At 43.9% G+C, this 25,936-nt stretch overlaps 1 protein-coding gene across 2 annotated transcripts in view; it reads right to left on the bottom strand.

Moving 5' to 3' along the window:
• Nucleotides 1-25,936, bottom strand: part of ncbp1 (nuclear cap binding protein subunit 1) — a 78,915-nt gene that overhangs the window by 19,297 nt on the left and 33,682 nt on the right. For both annotated transcript variants that reach the window (XM_085983896.1, XM_085983900.1), the window contains exons 8-13: nt 24,329-24,544; nt 15,093-15,190; nt 14,528-14,591; nt 12,427-12,537; nt 9,545-9,609; nt 6,042-6,104 (exon numbers count right to left, since the gene is read on the bottom strand). In XM_085983896.1, coding sequence (XP_085840022.1) covers nt 6,042-6,104; nt 9,545-9,609; nt 12,427-12,537; nt 14,528-14,591; nt 15,093-15,190; nt 24,329-24,544 — 617 coding nt within the window. The remainder of the gene's footprint in view (nt 1-6,041; nt 6,105-9,544; nt 9,610-12,426; nt 12,538-14,527; nt 14,592-15,092; nt 15,191-24,328; nt 24,545-25,936) is intronic.

Below are 25,936 nucleotides of genomic sequence, written 5' to 3'. Positions count from 1 at the left end.
TGCTAAATGGGATAGATTCAAAACAGCTCTAGCAGCTCAAAACTGGGCATCCACAAGGTGCTGTGGGCCAGCAGCAGCAGAATTGTCTTCCACCACAATCTGTAACCTCATGGCCTGGCATAATCCTTACTCTACTATCAAGCCAAGAGACCAACCCTGGTACAATGAGGAGTGTAGAATAGCATGCCAGGAGCAGCACCACGCGTACCTAAAAATGAGGTGCAACACAGGACTACATGCATGCTATAGACAAAGCTAAGCGATCCCATAACCAATGAATCAGATCAATGCTCTGCAGTCCTGCCGTATCCAGTTGTGAATGGTGGTGGACAATTAAACAACTAACACGAGGAGGAGGCTCCATGAACATCCCCATCCTCAATAATGGCGGAGCCCAGCACGAGTGCCAAAGACAAGGCTGATGCGCTTGCAACCATCTTCAGCCAGAAGTGCCAAGTGGATGATCCATCTCAGCCTCCTCCAGAGGTCCCCACCATCACAGAAGCCAGTCTTCAGCCAATTCGATTCACGCCACATGATATCAGGAAACGGCTGAGCACATTGGATACAGCAAAGGCTATGGGCCCTGACAACATCCCACTGTCGTGCTGGAGCCGTGCCGCTAGCCAAGCTGTTCCAGTACAGTTACAACACTGGCATCTACCCGACAAAGTGGAAAATTGCCCAGTTGTGTCCTGTCCACAAAGAGCAAGACAAATCCAATCCAGCTAATTACCACCCCATCAGTTAACTCTCAATCATCAGCAAAGTGATGGAAGGTGTCGTCGACAGTGCTATCAAGCGGCACTTACTCACCAATAACCTGCTCACTGATGCCCAGTTTGGGTTCCGCCAAGACCACTCGGCTCCCGACCTCATTACAGCTTTGGTCCAAACATGGACAAAGGAGCTGAATTCCAGAGGTGAGGTGAGACTGCCCTTGACATCAAGGCAGCATTTGACCGAGTGTGGCATCAAGGAGCCCTAGTAAAACTGAAGTCAATGGGAATCGGGGGAAAACTCTCCACTGGCTGGAGTCATACCGAGCACAAAGGAAGATGGTTGTGGTGGTTAAAAGGTCAATCATCACAGCTCCAGGACATTGCAGCAAGTGTTCCTCAGGGCAGTGTCCTAGGCCCAACCATCTTCAGCTGCTTCATCAATGATCTTCCCTCCAACATAAGGTCAGAAATGGGGATGTTCGCTGCTGACTGCAGTGTTCCACGTCATTCACAACTCCTCAGATAATGAAGCAGTCCATGCCTGCATGCAACAAGATCTGAACGACATTCAGGCTTGGGCTGATAAGTGGCAGGTAACATTCGTGCCACAGAAGTGTCAGGCAATGACTATCTCCAACAAGCGAGCATCTAACCACCGCCCCATGCCATTCAACAGCATTACCATCACCGAATCCCTCACCAGCAACATCCTGTGGGTCCCCATTGACCAGAAACTTAACTGGACCAGTCACATAAATACTGTGGCAACAAGAGCAGGTCAGAGGCTAGGTATTCTGTGGCGAGTGGCTCACCTCCCGACTCCCCAAAGCTTTTCCACCATCTACAAGGCACAAGTAAGGAGTGTGATGGAATACTCTCCACTTGCCTGGATGAGTGCAGCTCCAACACTCAAGAAGCTCGACACCATCCAGGACAAAGCAGCCCGCTTGATTGGCACCCCATCCACCACCTTAAACATTCACTCCCTCCACCACGTACCATGGCTGCAGTGTGTACCATCTACAAGATGCACTGCAGCAACTCGACAAGGCTTCTTTGGCAGCACCTCCCAAACCCGCGACTTCTTCCACCTAGAAGGACAAGGGCAGCAGGCGCATGGGAACACCACCACCACCAAGTTCCCCTCCAAGTCACACACCATCCTGACTTAGAAGTATATTGCTGATCCGTCATCGTCGCTGTGTCAAAATCCTGGAACTCCCTACCTAACAGCACTGTGGGAGTACCTTCACTACACGGACTGCAGCGGTTCAAAAAGGTGGCTCACCACCACCTTCGAGAGCAATTTGGGATGGGCAATAAATGCTGGCCATGCCAGTGACACCCACATCCCATGAATGAATTTTTAAAAAATGTTAAATCCAGTGCCTGCCCTTTATGCCCCCAATTGAACAAAAACAACTTGTATTTATATAGCACCTTTAACGTAGTAAAACATCCCAAGGCACTTCACAGGAGTATTAAAAGACAAAAATTTTTACACTGAGCCACACAAGGAGAAATTAGGGCAGGTGACCAAAAGCTTGGTCAAAGAGGTAGATTTTAAAGAGCGTCTTAAAGGAGGAAAGAACAGGGAAATGGTGGCCCCAAACCCCACTCTTCACTGGTCATGGGGTAGTGGGTCAGTATATCGACAAGCTGTGCCGCTCACCAAGACTCCTAGAAACCATATTTTTAAATAAAGAAATACTACAGGAATCCTCACAAAAGCTGTATCTGTAAGTCTCAACCCAATCAATAAAGATTCCTAGGTAAACATTTTTCCACTCATATTTGTCCATCACACCGGAATCGGACTGCTTCACGCATTGATGCGGGAATGGGGAACATTGCATATGCGGTCCAACTCCAGTGCTGTTAAAATAAGGATTTTATTACAGTAACATGGTGTCTTACAGTAACTGGCGGACAGTTACACTTGCGATGGTGCTGAAGTTGGGCAGCAGGGATTCAGCCTTTTGAAGTGCTGTGGCACGAGATCACCAATGTGGATGTCCAGCATTCAAAGCCCAAGATTCAGAGGCAATTATAGTGTTCCTGAAGCTCCGTACCTCCAACTGATGCAGCCACCACTGACCGAGTCATGGTGTGTTGTGCCCTGCACCAAGCCACTCGTGAGGAGCTTCTAGTACCTGCTGTCTGACATCGGTAGTGGGGAAAATGCTAGAGTCCATTATAAAAGATGTAATAGCAGAGCACTTGGAAAACAGTGACAGGATCGGACAAAGTCAACATGGATTTACAAAAGGTAAATCGTGCTTGACTAATCTACTGGAATTTTTTGAGGATGTAACTGGTAAAATAGATGAGGGAGAACCAGTGGATGTGGTGTATTTGGGCTTTCAGAAGGCTTTCGATAAGGTCCCGCATAAGAGATTAGCGTGTAAAGTTAAGGCACATGGGATTGGGGGCAAGGTATTGACTTGGATAGAGAACTGGTTGGCAGATAGAAAGCAAAGAGTTGGAATAAACGGGTTTTTCCGAGTGGCAGGCAGTGACTAGTGGGGTACCGCAGGGATCGGTCCTTGGACCCCAGCTATTCACAATATATATTAATGATCTAGACAAGGGAACTAGATGTAATATCTCCAAATTTGCAGACGACACAAAGCTGGGTGGGCGTGTGTGCTGTGAAGAGGATGCCGAGAAACTCCAGGATGATTTGTACAGGTTGGGTGATTGAGCAGAAGCATGGTAGATGCAATATAATGTGGATAAATGTGAGGTTATCCACTTTGGTGGCAAAAACAGGAAGGCAGATTATCTGAATGGCAATAGATTGGGAGAAGGGGAAGTGCAACGAGGCCTGGGTGTCCTTGTGCACCAGTCACTGAAGGTAAGCATGCAGGTGGTTAAGAAGGCAATGGTATGTTGGCCTTCGTAGCGAGAGGGTTTGAGTACAGGAACAAGGATGTCTTGCTGCAGTTGTACAAGGCCTTGGTGAGACCACATCTTGAGTATTGTGTGCAGTTTTGGTTGCCTTATCTGAGGAAGGATGTTCTTGCCATGGAAGGAGTTCAGCGAAGATTCACCAGGCTGATACCTGGGATGGCAGGAATGACGTATGAGGAGAGATTGGGTCGATTGGGCTTGTACTCGCTGGAGTTTAGAAGAATGAGAGGGGATCTCATTGAAACTCAAAATTCTAACAGGACTGGACAGACTAGATGCAGGAAGGATGTTCCCGATGGTTGGGGAGTCCAGAACCAGGGGGCACAGTCTAAGGGGTAGGCCATTTAGGACAAAAATGAGAAGAAATTTCTTCACCCAGAGAGTGGTGAACCTGTGGAATTCTCTACCACAGAAGGCAGTAGAGGCCAATACATTAAATATATTCAAGGAGGAGTTGGATATATTTCTTAAGGCTAAAGGGATCAAGGGATATGGGGAGAAAGCAGGGACCGGGTAATGAATTTGGATGATCAGCCATGATCGCACTGAATGGCGGAGCAGGCTCGAGGGGCCGAATGGCCTACTCCTGCTCCTATCTTCTATGTTTCTATGTCTGCCTACCAAGAAGCTCAACATCACATTTGTCACAAGGGTCAAATGACCAACTGGTGACTTTCCCCTTTCTTTGGCTCAAGGTGGCCCCAGGTGAAATTTTGGAACAGTCAACCCTCTGTACAAGTCTCAGGTCCGATACCAGAGTCAGCGAGCTGCACAGTACTCCAGGCCACTGCTGATCATTAACGAGCCAGGCTGGCTGATCAATGCCATCTGGAGGGGTTGAATCTTCGATCGGTGACTTGGATTCTACCCTGTTAACCTTACAAGCTGATGGCCCAGCAGGTACATTGGAAGCTTATTTGCACACTATGCAGGTAAACTGCATGGTTCTAACTGGTTAAACCCACACTTCAGGGATCCCAAGCAAGCCCTTATCAACCAGCGCCCAAGTCTCTTTGAACTTAAGCTAGTGGGATGCGTTACTATGGGACCAGAACACGTGCTGCATCCTTGGAGAACAGAACTTCTACCTATGTGGATTGCTCAGTATCAGTTGGAGGATCTGAAGTGCAGCCATGGGTTTACCACGTGTCAGACATCTAGATTACCAAAAAAAGTGTTCCAAAACTGCAGACTCCAATGCCAGCACAGATCCCAGCACACTACCCAGAGACACAGGAAGCAGTGCCATAGCACACCACCCAGAGACACAGCAACTTGTGCCATACAGTGCCCCAGCACACTACCCAGAGACACAGGAATCCACGTCCTACTGTGTCCCAGCACAATACCCAGAGACACAGGAACCCACGTCCTACTGTGTCCCAGCACACTACCCAGAGACACAGGAACCCACGTCCTACAGTGTTACAGAACACTATTGAGAGACTTGTCTTTGATATACAACTCAGATTTTTCAAAGAAAAAAAAAGTATGGAGCTTTTCATAAGGCTGATGTCTGCCTTTCCCAAGCTGGGGCACAGCACTGTTACGTCCTTTTGCAAAGAACAGGCCATTTCTAAACTGGTATCCACAATTAATTTGTGTAACACTGCTTGGGTTTCAGTTTTTTTTGTAAATTCTATTAATATAAGTTAGGACTCCCAATATCAAAAGTGATAGTCTACACTTAAGGTATACCAACATCATACTGCATATCTAGCTTTGGCCACTGGTACAGCTGAACAAAGTTTAACAAGCAGGATTTGCTTTTAAACAAGGAACCAATTACCTCTCCCAAATGACCATTATTCATGGGTGAAAAGTGAGCATGTGCAGGCTATTCATCAAGAGTACAATCCTGTCCTCCTTTGACCCATGCCCCCATATGCAATTCCAGCAGATGTGAATGGGAAGCACTTCTAACCAGCACATCCCTATTGAGATCAGCTAACTCAGCTGGCCTGTATGGCACAGCCGTAAGCCATCAGGATAGTAAACCTCTAATTTTGCATATTCCCTTTTCCTTCTCCTTACTTGGGTTTCACTGGGCCATGCACAAACTGTAGCCAAATGGACAGGCAGGCAATCAGATTTCCAGGTCCCTGCCATGCTCTGGACAGCCACCAGGTGGTGTAGAAGAGTTGGTAGGCAATGATTTACAATATACAGCCCTACCTTCCTCCACCGTCCACTGCCTCTGTCCAATTTGACCAAGGCTGGACTTCAGAGGGATGGAATCAAACCTGGTACAACTTGCTGCACCAAGTGCTGTGCTGCCCTGTTACACCAAATTAAAAACAGGCACCAGGTCCAATATTGTAAATTTGCTCGGACAGCGACTGCTAATATCAAAGCCATCAAATTAAGATTTGCCACACAAAATAATTGCAGAAAAACTGTACTTACCAATCATCCCAGCTCCATCTGAATTGAAAGTTACTCAAATGATGAGAAAACCAGTTGATAAATCTGAAAAGGAACATTTGCACCATAAGTCAGTTATTTAACCAAATTTGGGGGAATGTGGATCATCATAGAGGGCACGGAGGAAGAAGGGGAGGGAGAACCAAGTGGAGGAGGAGGAAGCATTTTCCAATCTGAAGAATTTCACTTTGCTAGCCACTGCTGGGCTGAGCTGACTGGCTCAGCCTGCCTGTAAAGGCCAGTGATGTGGGTTTGTGCTCGCTCCCTGCACAGACTATCCCCAGCTTTGACGTAACATGATGTAACAACCAAGTACACAGTCACTTTTCTGTTCTGTTGCTGTAGAATCCATTTCCCAATATGAATGGGCAATTTTAGACATCAGACATCACTGCACCAGCTCCACAGAAATGGCCCAGGCACATATCCCATCAAAACCACTTTTGGGACAACTGAGAGAAAATTCTTTGTTTAGTGACATATTCAACAGTCTGTAAATTAAAGACAATAAGTTAGCTTTTCCCCAGATATTATCTCTCAGTCTGTGGCATGGAAGGCAACTAACTACTATTTATTGCAAAAGTGAAGATGATTGTGCCTCACTCTATTCAATTGTCTCTACATGAGAGCACTGCAAGACTTTAACATTAATCATTTTCTGGTAAGGTGATTTAATGGAAGTATATTCCAATCAATGCACACTTGCCCCAAAACAATCTAATGGTCTGTCATTCACTCATGTTCCAGGTGTGATGGTGAAATGGGCTGTGGGCAGTGCCAGCATGCATGATGTTGCAAAGCAGAATTTTGCGTTGCAGCAAGGAAAGTTTGACACAAAATGTCCGAGGCTGCCTTCACCAGTAATATCAAAATACGAAGGCTGGTAATTTGCTGCAATGTTGTCATTGGCAACGAACGCCGTGAGTAAAGACCATTGTGCCACAGCGATGATGATGGCAATCCAGGGAGCTTTGAAGCGACGCTAGGCTTCAGAAGTGGGCCAGCTGTATACACCGGTCAGTTTCATCTGGCGATAGCGGCACTACTGCTCAATGGCCATCAGACTGCTGTTCATACAACGGAAGAAAAAAGTCAAAGCTAAACAATTCGTATAGCGTTTCCCATCTTCCTCTTTTACAAATCTTTATACCTTTACCAGAGGTGATCTCTTTTCTTATTTTGTAATTAATTCTTATTGCTTATTTCATATTGAAGATCTAATTTTAATTTCATTCAAATCGATTTATAATCGAGACAGCGTGAAAGGACACCAGTCTGCTGGAACAAGGGCCGCCCGCGCTCATTAGTTGCAAGTACCATTAAAATCTGAAATTGATTGGTCTGAGGATTAGAACGTTATTTTATGGCTTAACATTATACTGCAATATCCACCTGAAGACTTTAATCGGGTCGAAAAAAGAGTCTACAGAATGTTGCAAGAAAATCGTCCGGATACGGATCATATTTCAATTAATCATTATTAGTCCGTACTATCGAACAGAGGAGGATTTTAGTATTTTGGCGTTTACAATGAAAACCTGGCAGGAGGGTCCAACTGGCTACATTTGGATGCAAGTGCTAATTCAGTTTCTGAGCAAGATTGGGTTTAATACCGTGATATTTTTCCATTTTAAGGACAAGTTTGTTTAAATGCTTCATTTGGCCCATTGTTGCACAGAATAACCCAGCATCAGCAAGCACACAAATAAATTGAGGATATGGTGAGGATTTCACCAAGCTCTAACTATCATGAACTCTAAGGAAGCACTCGGGTAAAGGAGGACACGATAGGGCTTCCTTGCAATATCAATTTATTTCATATACATTTGTTTCTTTAATTATGAGAGTTGACAAAAGAGCCTCTTTTTAATGTTTATTATTTCTAAATGAATGAGTAACTGAATATCACTTGACTGATACTGCGCCCACCAGCACCATTCTGTAATGGCCTAAGTTGCAGGTGTGATTAATGTGGAATGGCTTAAGTCACAAGCCATCATTTCCTGGAGGTTCTGCACTGTATATTAGCAAATTTTCAAGTAAATCTGTGTAAATAGGTAAATATATAAAATGGAACATAATGAACGATGGGCAATACCCACAGCCCCATTCACCATCACACCAGAGACAGCACGAATGATGGGCGGCACCCACCAGCCTCACTCACATCATAAATCCCCAATAAAATGATGCCCCAAGTGCCTCAGTAGCCCCAGTATAAAGCATCTTGGCTATTAAGATAGGCTCAAAGAATTGGGACTCTACACTTTAGAGAAGCGTAGACTATGGGGTGATCTGATTGAGGTTTACAAGAAGATGAAGGGAGTAGATTATGTTCCAGTTGACATTTTGTTCCAATTAAATTAAAAGGTTAGGGAGGACCAGGCATCATTGCGTAAGGCCAGATCTAGGTCAGATGTCAAAGGGCAGTTCTTTTCCCAGAGAATAGTGGACTTCTGGAACAGGCTGCGGCTCGTGTGATGGATGCCAATTCACTGAATTCCTTCAAACCAGAGCTGGACCAGTTTCTGGTTGGGACGGACATCATCTCTTACAAAAGGTAGGTACTTCAGGGCCAGAGTGATCTCCTGGACTAGTTTCAATCACCTAGATGAGTCGGAGGGGAGTTTCCCAGATTCTCCACCCCCAAGTTGGATTTTTAAATCTAGTTTTTCAGCTCTCCCAGGAGATCCCATGGTTTCGGGTGGAGTGGAGATTGTATATATTGTGATACACAAGTTATCACAATTGTGGGGGACAGGCTGGATGGGCCAGAGGCTCTTTGCCAGGCCATCATTGTTCGTATGTTCATATGTCCAGTTTTCTCCGCTCTCCTGAGGGTAGTCAAGCCAGCAATCCAGTTACGACTCCATCAACACCGACAGCCCTTGCATAAGTGAGTATTCTTTACATGGGAGCCCAATGGCTAAGTACCGACAGGCTACTTAATACAACGTTTCAAGCACCACACCCAACTTTGATACTATCCTCAGCTGATGTGCATCTTCCAGTGGGGCCAGAGGCCATGCCCGGGAAGTTAAGCTAAATTAACCCCTCCTTAACTCAGGGATACTTGAGGCCAATCACAGTGAATCCACTAACCCCGCTGGTTGAGAACAGCTAACCTAGTACAGACCAGGCGATTGAAACTAGGACATTCCTGGTAAGTATGGTACAGAACCACGCCACACAGTGGACATTCATCAGTGAGACGTCAGGAGAATCCCTAACCAGCAGTCTTAAAACATAAAACATAGTAACAAGGGAAAGAGAGGTAGTAATTATCCCTCTCCGCAAAACAATTGTGTTAAATACATTTTTCCTTTAATTAATTGTGATAGTTCTATACTATGAAACTGTAACTAAATTACTTTTTAATCTTGATCTGGACCACTTTTATAACAAAATTCTACAATTTACAGCAAAAATAATCACATTATCTAAAACCACTTTTAAAAATAAAATAGAGCTGAAGACAAAGTTACCTGTCTATGCAAATTGTATTCATAGCATCGATTCGCATATATAGCATCTCCGTAGCTTGTGCAAGCTGAGATTTACCAGTTAAGTCAAATATATCAAGAAACGTGTTCATCAGAAAATAAGAGTTACAAAGGGAGGCTGGTAACAAGTTTATCAATTTGTGAAGAGAAAGCTATCTCCACAATCACAGATTGGCTCCACATAGACCAGCAACTAAACCCAGGACCCTCAACTATATGGCTCAGTACCAGCCACACAATACTGTTACTCAGTTGAGGTGGGAACCCATTTATATAACCAAATGCTCAAATATCAAGCGACTGATGCTGATCATCTCAGGCTAATCAAGCCGGTCCACAAAATAAAGATTTCAATTTGTTGAGCAATTAATTAGAACAGCCAGCAATGGAGAAGGAAGCAAGATCACTTTGCCAGACTGCACTCTCAAGTACCCAGAGATAGGGAATTAAATCACCAGAGCCTTTCAGCTAATCTAGAAGTCTGAGACTACAAAATAGGGTTCTTCAGCTGCAACGGTGTACTTCTGTTTATTGCTACTCTCAGTAACTACCTGGTGAGTCAATATAGTTTGAAAACCAGCTTTATGTACATTGTTACAGTAAGTCCATCATATGACACAGCTCTGGGGAAACACCTAGTGCTCAATTCTCCAACACTCCTGTGCAGCATTGTTAAAATGGTCATCTACATTTTAAAACTTTCTGAACAAATTATAATCAAAGCTGCTTATTGTGATCCCGATGTCCATTTTGAACAAATTAAAGCTTTTTAACTCAAGATGAAATATCCTTTACGAGTAGATGTCAATGTTACACATTGAGCACAGGTCACCCCATGGCATGGCAAGTTTTCTCTGTGAGGAGCTGAGCCATACAGATCATCTTGACCCACATTTTAATCCTTGGTATGTGCGGAGTTAGTTTCTCTCAGCTGGGACAGTGTCAGGGACACAATTGTCCTCAGTGACCCTGGGATAGGGAGAGGAAATTGGACTTGGCCCCTCGTCCCGATTCCTGATTGGCGGCCAGCGACCCCTGCTGAAGAGTGAGTGTGTACGTACCCATACAATTGAGCTTGCCTGTGACATCCCCATGGTCCACTAAACCATTGGCACGAAGGCTCATGGGAAATATACTGAAGGGTGACAGGTGCTGGCAGAGCCATACCCCAATAATGGGGAAATGGGGATTGGGGGGGGTGGGAGGGAGAAAATTGGTGATTAGAAGGGCAAAGAGAAAGAAGAAATAAAATAATCGATATTTTTTTTTTTTTTTTTTTTATATAAACAGTACGTTTCTTATTGAAGAATTATTAATAACCATGGTTCTGATGAAAAGTTATCGACCTGAAACTTCAAATCTGTTTCACTCTTCACAGATGCTGCCTGACCGGCTGAGTGTTTCCAGCATTTTTTGTTTTTATTACTGTTCATTGTTGTGGCAATCAACATTTAATGAGAGCTATGTACCTACAGCAAGAAGGGGGAGGGGATGGGAGAGACCGATAGAGCTGCATTTGTATTGCAACTTATCATGCTTCAGAGACATCTCAAAGTGCTTCACAGACCATGATTTGAAATGCAAGTGACTCAAATAGGCAAAACCAAGAGCACTGGAGAGATTGCGGGAAACGTTATCTCAGAGCATTTCTCCACTTGTTGGATCAAGAGAACAAGTTTCAACCTTGGAGTTTGATGAAAACCTGTGCTCTTGAGAGTCTATGGGCTCGATTTTGTCAATGGGGAGCTTTTGGGTTGTAGACCCACCTCAATCGACTTGTGGCCAACCTACGCTATTTTCCCTTGATTGACAGGCCAATTAAGGGACACCTGGTTACTGGTGACGTCAGCGATTGACATTTCATCTGTCAAGAGCTTTTGAAAGATAATAAAATCAGCGTTTGACAGCTCTGTGAAGCTGTCAAACACGGACGATCTGTCTTCTAACTTGAGTCCTTCTACTCAGACGCAGTTAGAGAGCTCTCCAGACCAGAAAGCAGAGGCTGCAGCTTTTGACAGTTCAGCGGCCATTCTGCTTTCTGTGCCGGTGAGCTGAGGGACTCCCGAGAACTGAAGGAAGGAAGCCTGCAGGAGAAAGTAAAGGTAAGCAAAACTTATTAAAACACTTTACACTTACCCCACACACTTACCTCTGCACACATGCACCCATCACTCACCTGCACAATGGACATCTCGACCCCTCCAACCCCTGCAGACCGACGGTCCGCCTTGCTAACTTGGCGTGGTTCGGAGCCATCGGACAGCCCACACTTCAGGGCTATAAATAGGGATTAGGCAAAAAACTGCCTGTTAACAGGCAGTTAATTGGCAATAATCCCCTTCCCACCTCGGGGAGGCGGCTCCCAGCACAGGTCGGGCACCCGCCTCCTGGGACATTGGCACGGAGGCGGGTTGGGGGCGGGATGGGTCCCTGCCCCCCCGATTCTGCAATTTTCCCACCACTCCCACCTCCTTGGGGCTTGGAAAATCGAGCCCTATATATTTAAATGGTGCACACATGCAGCAACGACATCAGACCAATGCATCACAGCAATATCCAACCTAAACGACCTCCTCCCAACCAATATCCAAATAATTCCCAAGTGTCAATTTTGCAGTTTCTCTTATGGAGTCACTCCCCAGTGCACTGACCTGTGCAATCACTATGGCTCCTGATGCAAAAGGAGATCGGAAATGGTGGGCTGCCGTGTAGTGAGAAAACAATTATGAAAATAATCTATAAAACTTATGAAAATTATACAGACAGGAGGAGCACTTGATATTGAAAGTACTCTCCCTACGCTTCCTCCTGAATTATTAGCATTGAGGCAACGTTTCCTCCAAATAACTTTTTCAAAAGGATACCACTTGTGGCAAGGAGCCAGGCTGCAGTTTGCAGAGTTCAATCAACAGTGTTGTATACATGACCTCAACGTGAGGGGGTAAGGGCAACTGGAAAAGCTCTCCGAAGACAACCTATAAAATAATCGTTAGTAGCATTATTGAAAAAATGCTTTTACTTTTAGTTTACTGGAAGTGAACAGAAATACATATGCAAGTGTATAAATGTGTTTATAGAATCACAATTACCCACCCCATCTTGCAGTCCTAGAGACTCCATTATCTTAGCAAAAGTATTAACAGGAGTCAAAATGCCAGTTTCCCTTTGTAATGTGTCCATGTGCATTGCTACCTTGAACTACTTGCTGCTTGTACTTGTGCACTTTTGCTGGAGTAATGGACTCAAACTGGATTCCAGCCTCTAATTCTCATTTTTCTTTCATCCCTGCCTTTCCCATTTTATTCAAGGCTATAAGGATGTTCAAACACATTTTGGCAGATTCTAAAAACATCCTAATGACAGTAAAAATGCAATCAGCCAAAGGTACTGCACTGATCTGCGCTAAGAAAATCTCATTGAAAGCTGCAACTATTTGGACTAGACAAGCAAATGGCAAGTGATGGGAGCTTGTGCGACACTTAAACCTGTACCACACAAGCCAACAGGACTGAGGCATTCTAACAAATACGTACCACTGAAATGATCAATAGAATCATGCTAAGGAATCCACTAAGGGAATGTTTCCATACAATCTAACCCTATTATAGAATCATAGAATGATACAGCACAGAAGGAGGCCATTCGCGCCGGTGTTGGTTCTTTGGCAGAGCTATCCAACTAGTCCCACTCCCCTGCTCTTTCCCCATAGCCCTACAATTTTTTTTCATTCAAGTATTTATCCAATTCCCTTTTGAAAATTACTATTGAATCTGCTTCCAACACCTTTTCAGGTAGTGCATTCCAGATCACAACACCTCGGTGTGCAAAAAAAAAGTTTCCTCATCTCGCCTCTGGTTCTTTTGCCAATCACCTTAAATCTGTGTCCTCTGGTTACTGACCTTTCTGCCACAGGAAATAGTTTCTCCTTATTTACTCCATCATATCCCTTCATGATTTTGAACACCTCTATCAAGTTGCCTCTTAACCTTCTCTGCTCTAAAGGAGAACACCAGCTTGTCCGTTCTCTCTACATAACTGAAGGCTTTCATCCTTGGTACCATTCTAGTAAATCTCTTCTGCACCCTCCCTAAGGCCCTGACATCCTTCCTAAAATGTAGTGCCCAGATTTGAACACAATACTGAGATCTAACCAGTGTTTTATAAAGATTTAGTATAACCTCCTTGTTTTTGTTCTCTATGCCTCTATTAATAAAGCCAGGGATCCCGTATGCTTTTTTAGCCATCTTCTCAACTTGTCCGGCCACCTTCAAAAATTTGTGTATACACCCCCGGTCTCTCTGTTCCTGTACCCCCTTTAAAACTGTACCATTTTGTTTACATTGCCGCTCCGCATTCTTCCTACCAAAATGAATCACTTCACACTTCTCTGCATTAAATTTCATCTGCCGTGTCTTCCCATTTCACCACTCTGTCTATGTCTGTTACTATCCTCCTCGTTGTTAACTACATTTTCCAGTTTTGTGTCATTTGCAAACTTCGAAATGATGCCCTGTATACCAAGTCCGGGTTATTAACATATACCAAAAAGAGCAGTGGTCCCAATACCAACCCCCTGGGGAACACTGCAGCATACTTCCCTTCAGTCTGAAAAACAACCGTTCACCACAACTCTTTGTCTCTTAGCCAATTTCATATCTATGCTGCCACCGTCCCTTTAATCCCATGGGCTTTTAGATTTAAAACACACTCAGCTTGCTTGAGGCTTTATTCATGGGTTTTGTTGCAGCATCAGAACACTGGGAAGGTTTCTTTCAAACATCTGGCTTAATTTGAAACACTCACACAATCTCCAGTTCAGTAAGTTGAAAAATATGTAGAAAATAACCAATGTCTGTTATTAGAATTTTGTAACTTGACTTCTATCTTTTGTCCAATTTCCTACATTAGAAAATCAAATCTCAAGATAAAATGTGAGTTATCAACTTCCATTATAAATGAACACACCTCCACTATATGGTAATTCAGAGGAATCTTGTTCTTTCCAGGATAGCTAAGCAGCTGTGCAGCACTGACAGAGAAAAGAAAAATCAGCCAAGGCAAATTAAGGCAAAACAACAGAAATATAAACCCACAAATGTGAGACAGCATTACATTGAGAAACTCCACGTATGTTGCATAATGTCATCAGTGACCCAGCAACTGAAGAGTTAACATTCTTTCAGACGAATTTTAACAGTTCAAACCGATCTTACTTCATCTAGTCTGCAGTTTTAACTCCAAGATCAATCACCAGACATTGAAGAATGAACTTAAGATAATGGGCCAGCACCAACAGCAATTAAAATTTATTGGAGCGCCTGGTTTATTAGTTAGCAGCACCAACCCACACATCATTTTAGAATGTCTGCTTTCGCTTCCCATCTCCTTATACTTGCTATTTCCATCATTTCTAATTTTATAGTATATTTGATAGTATTTTACACACACACACAACTTCATTTTACTGTTATGTTACTTTATCCCCTCACAAGAAAATGTTACCGCAGTACTGAAAAGATGTGAACATTACCATGTCTTTCTTTCCTTCCAATGAGATTTGATGATACAGCGCAGATTCTCCTCAATTACAAATCTCTCAACAGAGTGGCTACCAGGCATTACTGGGCCCTAAAGGAAGAGATTACAATATGGGTGTCAATCTTTTTAAACAGATCTTTTTTAATTTACTAATGTTCAGAGTGTCCATGTAACCAAAAGAAATACAGACAACCAACCATCAATAAATTATAGTAATCAAAATTGTAACAAGATGAAGCAATTGAAGTCCAACAAAACAGCAATCCAAGATCTGAACAACTTCTACAGATAGAAAATATCTAGCGCCCCAAAGCATTTCAGTCTATCTACACAAATTACAAAACAAATGTGCTCCAATAATGGAAACAGCTCTTACTGCCAGGAGTGATCAGCAAATAATGAAATTTCAAGTATCCAAAACCAGCAAAGAAAGGGTTAGGAAGGTAAAAGAGCAATTTAAATAACAATTTTAAGTGAATAAAGGTCAGGGAGAATGCATCAACAGCAGTATTGCAATTTATGCTTGGGATCAGACAGTATACCTGGGCATGATCTTCACCGCACGTCAATTACAAGAGAAATGCGGGGAACAGCACCAACCGCTGTCTTCTTTGAACTCACAAAGGCCTTCGACACTGTCAACCGTGAGGGATTATGGAGCGTCCTCCTCAAATTCGGCTGCCCTCAGAAGTTTGTCACCATCCTCCGCCTGCTTCACGACAACAGGCAGGCCGTCATCCTGACCAACGGTTCCACCACAGACCCAATTCACGTACGGACCGCGGTCAAGCAAGGCTGTGTCATCGCATCAACGCTCTTCTCGATCTTCCTTGTTGCAATGCTTCATCTCAACCTCAGTAAGCTCCCCGCTGGAGTGGAGCTAATTTACAGAACAAACGGGAAACTGTTCAACCTCCGTCGCCTCCAGTCCAGATCCAAGGTCGTCCCTTCCTCTGTCGTCGAATTACAGTATGCAGACGACGCTTGCGTCTGCGCTCACTCGGAGGTCGAACTCCAAACCATAGTCAACACCTTCACCAAAGCGTACGAGAACATGGGCCTTACATTAAACATCCGTAAGCAAAGGTCCTCTACCAACCTGCCCCCGCCACACAGTACTGCCCCCCGATTATCAAAATCCACGACAAGGCCTTGGACAACGTGGACCACTTTCCAAACCTCGGGAGCCTACTGTCAACAAGACATCGATGACGAAGTCCAACACCGCCTTCAGTGTGCCAGTGCAGCCTTCGGTCGCCTGAGGAAGAGCGTGTTTGAAGACCAGGACCTCAAACCCGGCAGAGCAGCAGTGATACCCGCCCTGCTGTATGCCTCAGAGAGATGGACCATGTACAGCAGGCACCTCAAAGCACTGGAGAGGTACCACCAACGCTGCCTCCGCAAGATTCTGCAAATCCATTGGCAGGATAAGCGCACCAACATCAGTGTTCTCGCTCAGGCCAACATCCCCAGCATTGAAGCTTTGGCCACGCTCGATCAGCTCCGATGGACGGGTCACATCGTCTGCATGCCTGATACGAGACTCCCAAAACAAGCGCTCTACTCGGAGCTCCGACACGGCAAGAGAGCCCCAGGTGGGCAGAGGAAACGCCTTCAAGGGCACCTTCAAAGCCTCCTCGAAAAAGTGCAACATCCCAGCTGATACCTGGGAATCCCTGGCCCAAGACCGCACAAAGTGGAGGAGAAGCATCTGGGAAGGCGCCAAACACCTCGAGTCTCTTCGCCGGGAGCAAGCATAAGCCAAGCGCACGTCAACCCAAGCACTCCACCCACCCGCCCCTTCAACCACCGTCTGCCCCACCTGTGACAGAGACTGTAGGTCCCGCACTGGACTCATCAGTCACCCGAGAACTCATTTTTAATGTGGAAGCAAGTCATCCTCAGTTCCGAGGGACTGCCTAAGATGATGATACCTGGGCACAGACCACGTACGCACTTTAACTGTAAGTACTTTGAGCGACACTGGATAAACTGATAAATTAAAGAATAGTAATCAGTACAGACATTAGTAGAATCAAACAACCAAATTTGCAGCCGTGATAAAATATCCCAGCCAACCATGCTACATCTGCTGTCTGTATCCTAGCGCACACCAAGTCCCTCACCTATGTGCTCGTTGATCTACACTGGCGCCCAGTCCACCAATGCCTCAAATTAAAAATTCTCATCCTCGTGTTCAAATCCCTCCATAGCCTCAACTTTTCCGATCTCTCCAGCCCAACAACCCTCCAAGAACTCTGCATTCCTCCAACACTGGCCTCTTGCGCATCTCCCCCAACTCTGGCCTCTTTCGCATCTCCCACCCCCTTCGACCCACCATTGGCAACCAAGCCTTCAGCCATCTAGGCCCTAAGCTCTGCAATACTCTCCTCGCCACCTCCCTCTCCTCCTTTAAGCCTCCTTAAAATCTACCTCTTTGGCCAAGCATTTAATCACCCTTCCTGATATCTCCTTCTTTGGCTCAGTCTACATGTCTGAATATGCTCTGGGAAACACCTTGGGATGCTTTACTACACTAAAGGCATATAAATGCAAGTTGTTATGGTTGTACATTCACGCTTAGTTACCTGTATGGAGTCAATAAACAAAAGCACTTAAAATACACCCTGTTTATGCTTGGACTGAGATGCCAGGTCTGAACACCATTACATCTCCTTCACAAAATATAAAAAGGATATTTTCTCTCCTCTGCAGTAAACTATAACCCTTAGTGGAGCAACTGCAGCCCTCTCATATTTCAGCCTCTTGGCCATTCACAGGAGCCTGGAAAGCAAATGTCAGCAGGCCATTCGGCTTTGGGGCACTGCAAGCGAACCTGATCTGGTCTCCACCCAGTATTCATGCTTTATCAGCAAAAGCCACTCAATAATGACTAGAAACACTGGCTGATTTCATACCTAGGCTGATTGTAACACCCACCCATAGGTTCAGTTAAGGTCAATTAGCTCATCACAGACCAAGGTTTGAACCTGGAACTTACTGGTCTGTGTTGCTCAGCACTAGATCACACAGTACATCTGACCATTAAGCCAACAGGGGAGCTCTGTGAAACTGTACCTAAACAAGAATGGGGTGGGGACAAGCAACGGAAGAGATAATGGCCCGGATTTTGCTGTACTAATTACGGTGAGGCTGTCAGTAAAACCCGACAGCAACTTCTGGCATCTGCACATGCACAGTTAGACGTGGAAATCCGGAAATTGCTCTCAGCGATACCCTGCTCCTCCACAGGCTACGCTGTTGCAGTCTTCGCCGATGGAATCTGAATGGAGATCACTGTAATGGCGAGAACTTAGGATAATTACCCACTAGTCTTGCACGAAAGACAGATAAAAATGTTAGGCCTTGTAAAATCAGTAGTTGAGTTTTTAAAGGCGTAACAAGTGATAATTAATGCTCAATAACCTCTCTGGCCCTGAAACTTTAATTTTACAAGTGTGGAGTCTCATTCCCTCAGAAGAAAATTAATGTTGCAGATTTTTTTTAAATATAAAATTAATAATGAGTTTTTCTCTTGTGTCTCTCCCTTAATCCCAAGTCCCAATCTTTATTTCACTTCCTGTACAATGACTTAAATGTAATTTATATTTCCTGTTTTCTACTTCCTGGTTTGCAGTCTGCTCATCTCAGTAAGGATTCTTCTCAGCAAAGATATATTACAGTGAGAAAGAAAGACTCAAAGAGAAGGGTGAACCATCCGTGGCTAACAAAGGAAGTAAAGGATGGTATCAAATTGAAAACAAAAGCATACAATGTTGCGTAGAATAGTGGAAGGCCAGAGGATTGGGAAATTTTAAAAAACCAGCAAAGGACAACTAAAAAAAATGGAGAGAGGAGATAGCTTATGAGAGTAAGCTAGCAAGAAATATAAAAACAGGCAGTAAGAGCTATTACAGGTATATAAAAAGGAAGAGAGTAGCTAAAGTAAACGTTGGTCCCCTAGAGAATGAGTCTGGAGAATTAATAATGGGAAACAGGGAAATTGTGGAGACTTTGAACAAATATTTTGTATTGGTCTTCACGGTAGAATACACTAAAAGCATCCCAATAATGGATAATCAAGGGGCTATTGGGGTGGAGGGGGACTTAAAACAATCACTATTATTACTAGAGAGAAAGTACTAGGCAAACTAATGGGACTAAAGGTGGACAAGTCCCCTGGACCCGATGGCCTGCATCCTAGAGTCTTAAAAGAGGTGGCTGCAGAGATAGTGGATGCATTGGTTGTAATCTACCAAAATTCCCTGGATTCTGGAGAGGTCCCAGCGGACTGGAAAACCGCAAATGTAACACCCCTATTTAAGAAAGGAGGGAGACAGCAAGCAGGCAACTATCAGCCAGTTAGTCGAACATCTGTCATTGGGAAAATGCTGGAGTCCATCATTAAGGAAGTGGTAGCAGGACATTTAGAAAATCATAATATAGTCAAGCAGAGTCAGCATGGTTTTATGAAAGGGAAATCATGTTTGACAAATTTGCTGGAGTTCTTTGAGGATGTAATGAGCAGGATGGATAAAGGGGAACCAGTAGATGTCGTGTATTTGGATTTCCAGAAGGCATTCGATAAGGTGCCACATAAAAGGTTACTACACAAGGTAAGAGCTCACGGGATTGGGGGTAATATATTAGCATGGATAGAGGATTGGCTAACTAACAGAAAACAGAGAGTCGGGATAAATGGCTCATTTTCAGGTTGGCAAACTGTACCGAGTGGAGTGCCACAGGGATCAGTGCTGGGGCCTCAACTATTTACAATCTATATTAATGACTTGGATGAAGGGACCAAATGTAATGTAGCCAAATTTGCTGATAATACAAAGATAGGTGGGAAAGCAAATTGTGTGGAGGATGCAAAGAATCTCCAAAGGGATATAGATAGGCTAAGTGAGTGGGCAAAAATCTGGCAGATGGAGTATAATGTGGGAAAATGCAAGGTTATCCACTTTGGCAGGAAAAATAAAGCAAATTATTATTTAAATGGGGAGAGATTACAAAATGCTGAGGTACAGAGGGATCAGGGGGTACTTGTACATGAACCACAAAAAGCTAGCATGCAGGTACAGCAAGTAATTAGGAAGGCAAATGGAATGTTAGCCTTTATTTCAATGGGAATGGAGTATAAAAGTATGGAAGTCCTGTTACAACTGTACAGGGCGTTGGTGAGACCACACCTAGAGTACTGCGTACAGTTTTGGTCCCCTTATTTAAGGAAGGATATGCTTGCATTGGAGGCAGTTCAGAGAAAGTTCACGAGGTTGATTCTGGAGATGAAGGGGTTGTCTTATGAAGGCAGTTTGGGCCTATACTCATTGGAGTTTAGAAGAATGAGAGGGGATCTTATTGAAACATAAGATTCTGAAGGGGCTTGACAGGATAGATGCAGAGAGGATGTTTCCCCTCATGGGGGAATCTAGAACTAAGGGGCATAATGTCAGAATAAGGGGGCACCCATTTAAATCGGAAATGAGGAGGAATTTCTTCTGAGATGGTCGTGAACCTTTGGAATTCTCTTCCCCAGAGAGCTGTGGAGGCTGGGTCATTGAATATATTTAAGGTGGAGATAGACAGATTTTTGAAAGGTAAGGGAGTCAAGGGTTATGGGGAGCAGACAGGGAAATAGAGTTGAGGCCAAGATCAGATCAGCCACGAATCCCTTGCAGTCAGAATCGGGGGAATTTATAATGGGGAACAAAGAAATGGCAGACCAACTAAATACATATTTTGGTTCTGTCTTCACAAAGGAGGACACAAATAACCTCCCAGAGATGCCGGGGAACATAGGGTCTGATGAAAGGGTGGAACTGAAAGAAATCAGTATTTGTAGGGAAATGGTGTTAGGAAAATTGATGGGACTGAAGGCCGATAAATCCCCAGGGCCTGATAATCTACATCCCAGGGTACTTAAGGAAGTGGCCCTAGAAATAGTAGATGCATTGCTGGTCATCTTCCAGAACTCGATAGACTCTGGAACGGTACCCATGGATTGGCGGGTAGATAATGTTACCCCACTATTCAAAAAAGGTGGTAGAGAAAAGGCGGGGAATTATAGACCGGTAAGCTTGACATCGGTAGTGGGGAAAATGCTAGAGTCCATTATAAAAGATGTAATAGCAGAGCACTTGGAAAGCAGTGACTGGATCGGACAAAGTCAACATGGATTTACAAAAGGTAAATCATGCTTGACTAATCTACTGGAATTTTTTTGAGGATGTAACTGGTAAAATAGATAAGGGAGAACCAGTGGATGTGGTGTATTTGGACTTTCAGAAGGCTTTCGATAAGGTCCCGCATAAGAGATTAGCGTGCAAAATTAAGGCATATGGGATTGGGGGCAAGGTATTGACTTAGATAGAGAACTGGTTGGCGGACAGAAAGCAAAGAGTTGGAATAAACGGGTCATTTTCCGAGTGGCAGGCAGTGACTAGTGGGGTACCGCAAGGATCGGTCCTAGGACCCCAGCTGTTCACAATATATATTAATGATCTGGACGAGGGAATTGGATGTAATAACTCCAAATTTGCAGACGACACAAAGCTGGGTGGGAGGGTATGCTGTGAGGAGGATGTCTTGAAACTCCAGCACGATTTGGACAGGTTGGGTGATTGGGCAGAAACATGGCAAATGCACTATAATGTGGATAAATGTGAGGTTATCCACTTTGGTGGCAAAAACAGGAAGGCAGATTATTATTTGAATGGTAATAGATTGGGAGAAGGGGAAGTGCAAAGAGACCTGGGTGTTCTTGTACACCAGTCGCTGAAGGTAAGCATGCAGGTACAGCAGGCAGTTAAGGAGGCAAATGGTATGTTGGCCTTCGTAGCAAGAGGGTTCGAGTACAAGAACAAGGATGTCTTGCTGCAGTTGTACAGGGCCTTGGTGAGAACACACCTTGAGTATTGTGTGCAGTTTTGGTCGCCTTACCTGAGGAAGGACGTTCTTGCCATGGAAGGAGTGCAGCGAAGATTCACCAGGCTGATACCTGGGATGGCAGGAATGACGTATGAGGAGAGATTGTGTCGATTGGGCTTATACTCACTGGAGTTTAGAAGATTGAGAGGGGATCTCATCGAAACCTATAAAATTCTGTCAGGCCTGGACAGACTAGATGCAGGAAGGATGTTTCTGATGGCTGGGGAGTCCAGAACCAGGGGTCATAGTCTAAGGATAAGGGGTAAGCCATTTAGGACTGAAATGAGGAGGAATTTCTTCACCCAGAGAGTGGTGAACCTGTGGAATTCTCTGCCACAGAGGGCGGTGGAGGCCAGTTCATTAAGTATATTCAAGAAAGAGTTGGATATATTTCTTAAGGCTAAAGGGGTCAAGGGCTATGGGGAGAAGGCAGGGACCGGGTACTGAATTTGGATGATCAGCCATGATCTCATTGAATGGCGGAGCAGGTTCGAAGGGCCGAATGGCCTATTCCTGCTCCTATCTTCTATGTTTCTATGATCTTATTGAATGGCGGAGCAGGCTCGAGGGGCCGAATGACCTACTCCTGCGTCTTATGTTCAATCTGATTGGTTGAAGTGCTTCCCTGCTGTTTGACCAGCTCAGGGATGCCAAAGATCCCCTGTGCACCGCATTGGATCAAATAGGCTTCAGCATTTCCTACATTACAAGTGACTACATTTCAAAAGTACTTAATTGGCTGTGAAGCTCTTTGGGACATCCAACAGTTGTGCAATGCAAATTTGTTCCTTTATACAAATGACTTGTTAGGTTGCAGTTTGAATATTGTACCCAGTTTTGGATGCATTATTTTAGGAAGGATGTCAAGGACATGGAGAGGTGCAGAGGATATTCACTAAGATGATACCAGGGATAAGAAGCTTCAGTTCTGAGCAACCAGAGAAACTGAGGCCATTTTCATTAGGACAAAGAAGATTAAGGGAAGATCTGATATAGGTGTTCAAAAGTATAAGTGGCTTTGAAAAATAGGGGAACATTATTTCTGGTAGTGGATTGGTAACTAGAGGCAAAAATGTATCAAAATAATGAAGAGAGATGGTAGGAGAAATTAAGTAATACATTTTTGCAGAAGGATGTTAGAACTTGGAATTCCCGACCAGAAAAGGCGGTGGAGACAGGTCAGGAATCCTAATAGCTTGTAAAGGGAAGTGGATACATTTTTGAAAAAGGGTACCGAGAAAGAGCAGGGAAAAGGGACGAAGTGGATAGCTCTTTCAGAGAGTCAGCACAGGTGCTATGGGCTACAACATTCTGATGTTATAGTCAGTTTCACCATTTGTAGTATTTCACCCCCGCCCTTCTTATTTCTACAGTATAACACACACGTTACACTGAGGCTTTACAATGCACTGGTCAAACCACACTTGGAATTTTATATTCAGTTTTGGTCCCCATGCCACAATAAGGATGAGGGTACAGAAAAGAGCAAGACTGATTACAAAACCAAAGATGACGGCGTATGGGGAAGGTTTGGAGAAGCTTAATCACCTTTTTTCTAGACTGTAAAGCTGTAGATGTTTGGATTAATTTATCAAGCCACGTAATAAAGGAAAAATTATTGAGATTATTCAAAATACAAACATAGGGCACAATTGGGGAGTTGGTGTACTAGGGACTGAGGGTCAAATGCATTTTGTCATCCCAGATCTGTGTGTTGTGGTCCTTAATCCATGGAACCCTGTACTCAAACAGCACATCACACAGAACGTAAGGTAAGAGCTGCATTTCCCTCTCCACATTGTCCCAATAATTAATGTGGCAGCACATTCTAGCTCCAGTAATCACTTGCGAAAGTGTCTGGTGTTGAAATGACCCCATCAATTTGATTTGGCAGCCTGTTCCGCCTCGAGAAAAGCAAATGACTTAACATTAAAGAACAATAAAGTGCTTGTAAAATTATCCCCATTAAAACTAACCATTAAAAATGATTTACTTTTAAATAAAATAAACTGATGCACGTGGATAAACAAAATATACAGTGGGAAACAGAATATTCAGTTCATTCCACTTGAGTTGTGAGTGGCCGATGATGTGTTGAATATTTAAAGTCTTTGATATTCTATTTGCTTCCTCCAGCAGTTATACATCCAACAACTTGCATTTATATCATGCGCTTAACACAGAAATGCATCCCGAGGCGCAATCAGACCAAAATCCCGCCATTATTTAGCAATTGATCCTTAAGCAGCTCACGTACTGGTGACCAACCAATCTGCAAAAATAAACATTACTGCATACCTCAGGGGCGTCTGTGTAGTCAAACATTCTGAAAATGACTTGTGGCACGGGGTAGACAGAGTCCTTTGTGTGAGGAGGTGGGGTGAAAGGTGGCAAGTTGTGCTGCAAGGCCTCACAGAGTACACTGTCAAAAGCCAAGTACGGTCTCAAGATGTGTTTCTCTTGCCAACGATCTTTTTTCATCTTCTGAATTTGTGCCCAAAGACAGTCCAAGTACTGTGAAGAAAACATTGTTCTTCAAAACGGATAATTAAGGCTTCGATCAGTCATCCAGAAATGTAATATTTGCAAATATTACTTTGAAACTCTGCCATTGCATTTATTCCAACAATTATAACACAGGATAAAAATCAGTGCTGAAAAAGTGAGACATTAGAAATACAGTACTCTACAGTATAGGGGGTTATAATGCTGGAGGAGGTTAGAGAGATAGCGCTGGGCAATGCCACAAAGGGATTTAACCATGACGATGAGAATTTTAAATTGCACTGTGGGACCAGAAGACAACGTAGGTCAGCGAGGAAAGGGGTAATAGGTGAGTGGGGGGCTTGTTGCAGGGTGAAATACGGGCAGCATAGTTTTAGATGAGCTGAAGTTTACGGAGGGTGGAGAATGGGAGGCCGGCCAGGAGAACATTGGAATTATGCCATTCTATCATGTCCTGGCAAGGGCCTGATCAGGTCTGCATACCAATACAGCAGCAGTGTCAACTCAAGAACTTTTTCTCTGGCAAGTTGGTGATTATCTTCTCCAGAACCTAATTGTTTTAGGAATTAAATTTTGTAATATACTTAAATAAAATGCAGTGTAGGAGATCTTGGATTTCCATTATGCGAGGGTTACATCGTGTGAGAATCGTGCGAGAATCGTGCACTCTGATTTTTGTCAAGTTTGATACACGTTGAACTACTGGAATTACTTACAAGCTTATATTTTCAAAGTCCTGATATATAACTAAATAAAATTATAGAAAACACAAGTGGTCCCAGAATAAGGACCTCTAAGGATGCATTCACACAACAGTAGAGTCAGCATGAATCAGCATTGCTGAAACCGCTTCACACTGACCCTAAATGTGTAATGTGAATGCACTGTAAAGTGGTAATATGTGGAAAGAAAATGTACAAACCGCATGCAATAACTTTAAGAGACTCATTTAAAGTAACAGTAAGCAAATCCCTGAAGCAATGTTAACCACAAATAAATTGAGAAGCCATTTCTAGATCACTGCCGAGACATCAGCATTGTATCATTATTGTTCCCAGTTTTTCTAACTTGCCTGCCATTTTCCTGAATATTCAACTCCACATTACCAGGATAATTGCATTAGTACTCTTACACTTTACAATGAGGTAAAAATCTCCTTTGGTTCGGTTTAATCACCCTTTTGGGGGGGGGGGGGGGGGGGGGGGGGGAGGGGTGGAAAGAGAAGAATTCATGTCCCCTCAGTTCTTGCAAGTCATATAATCTGCCTGTTGTCATCTGTAAATTCTGATCTGTAGCTGTGGCTAGGAAGTGTATGTGGATTAATAATTTGCACTCCGATTTCACTTGTGGGGAAGTATCTGGCTTACCATTTGGCTCTTCCCCCGAATTGCACAGCTGGGA

Source organism: Somniosus microcephalus, chromosome 1, assembly GCF_052327205.1.
Source record: "Somniosus microcephalus isolate GS21.2 chromosome 1, FLI_Smic_1.0, whole genome shotgun sequence".
NCBI lineage: Eukaryota > Metazoa > Chordata > Chondrichthyes > Squaliformes > Somniosidae > Somniosus > Somniosus microcephalus.
Note: the sequence above shows the minus strand (reverse complement) of the source record. Positions and strands in the feature narration are given on the sequence as shown.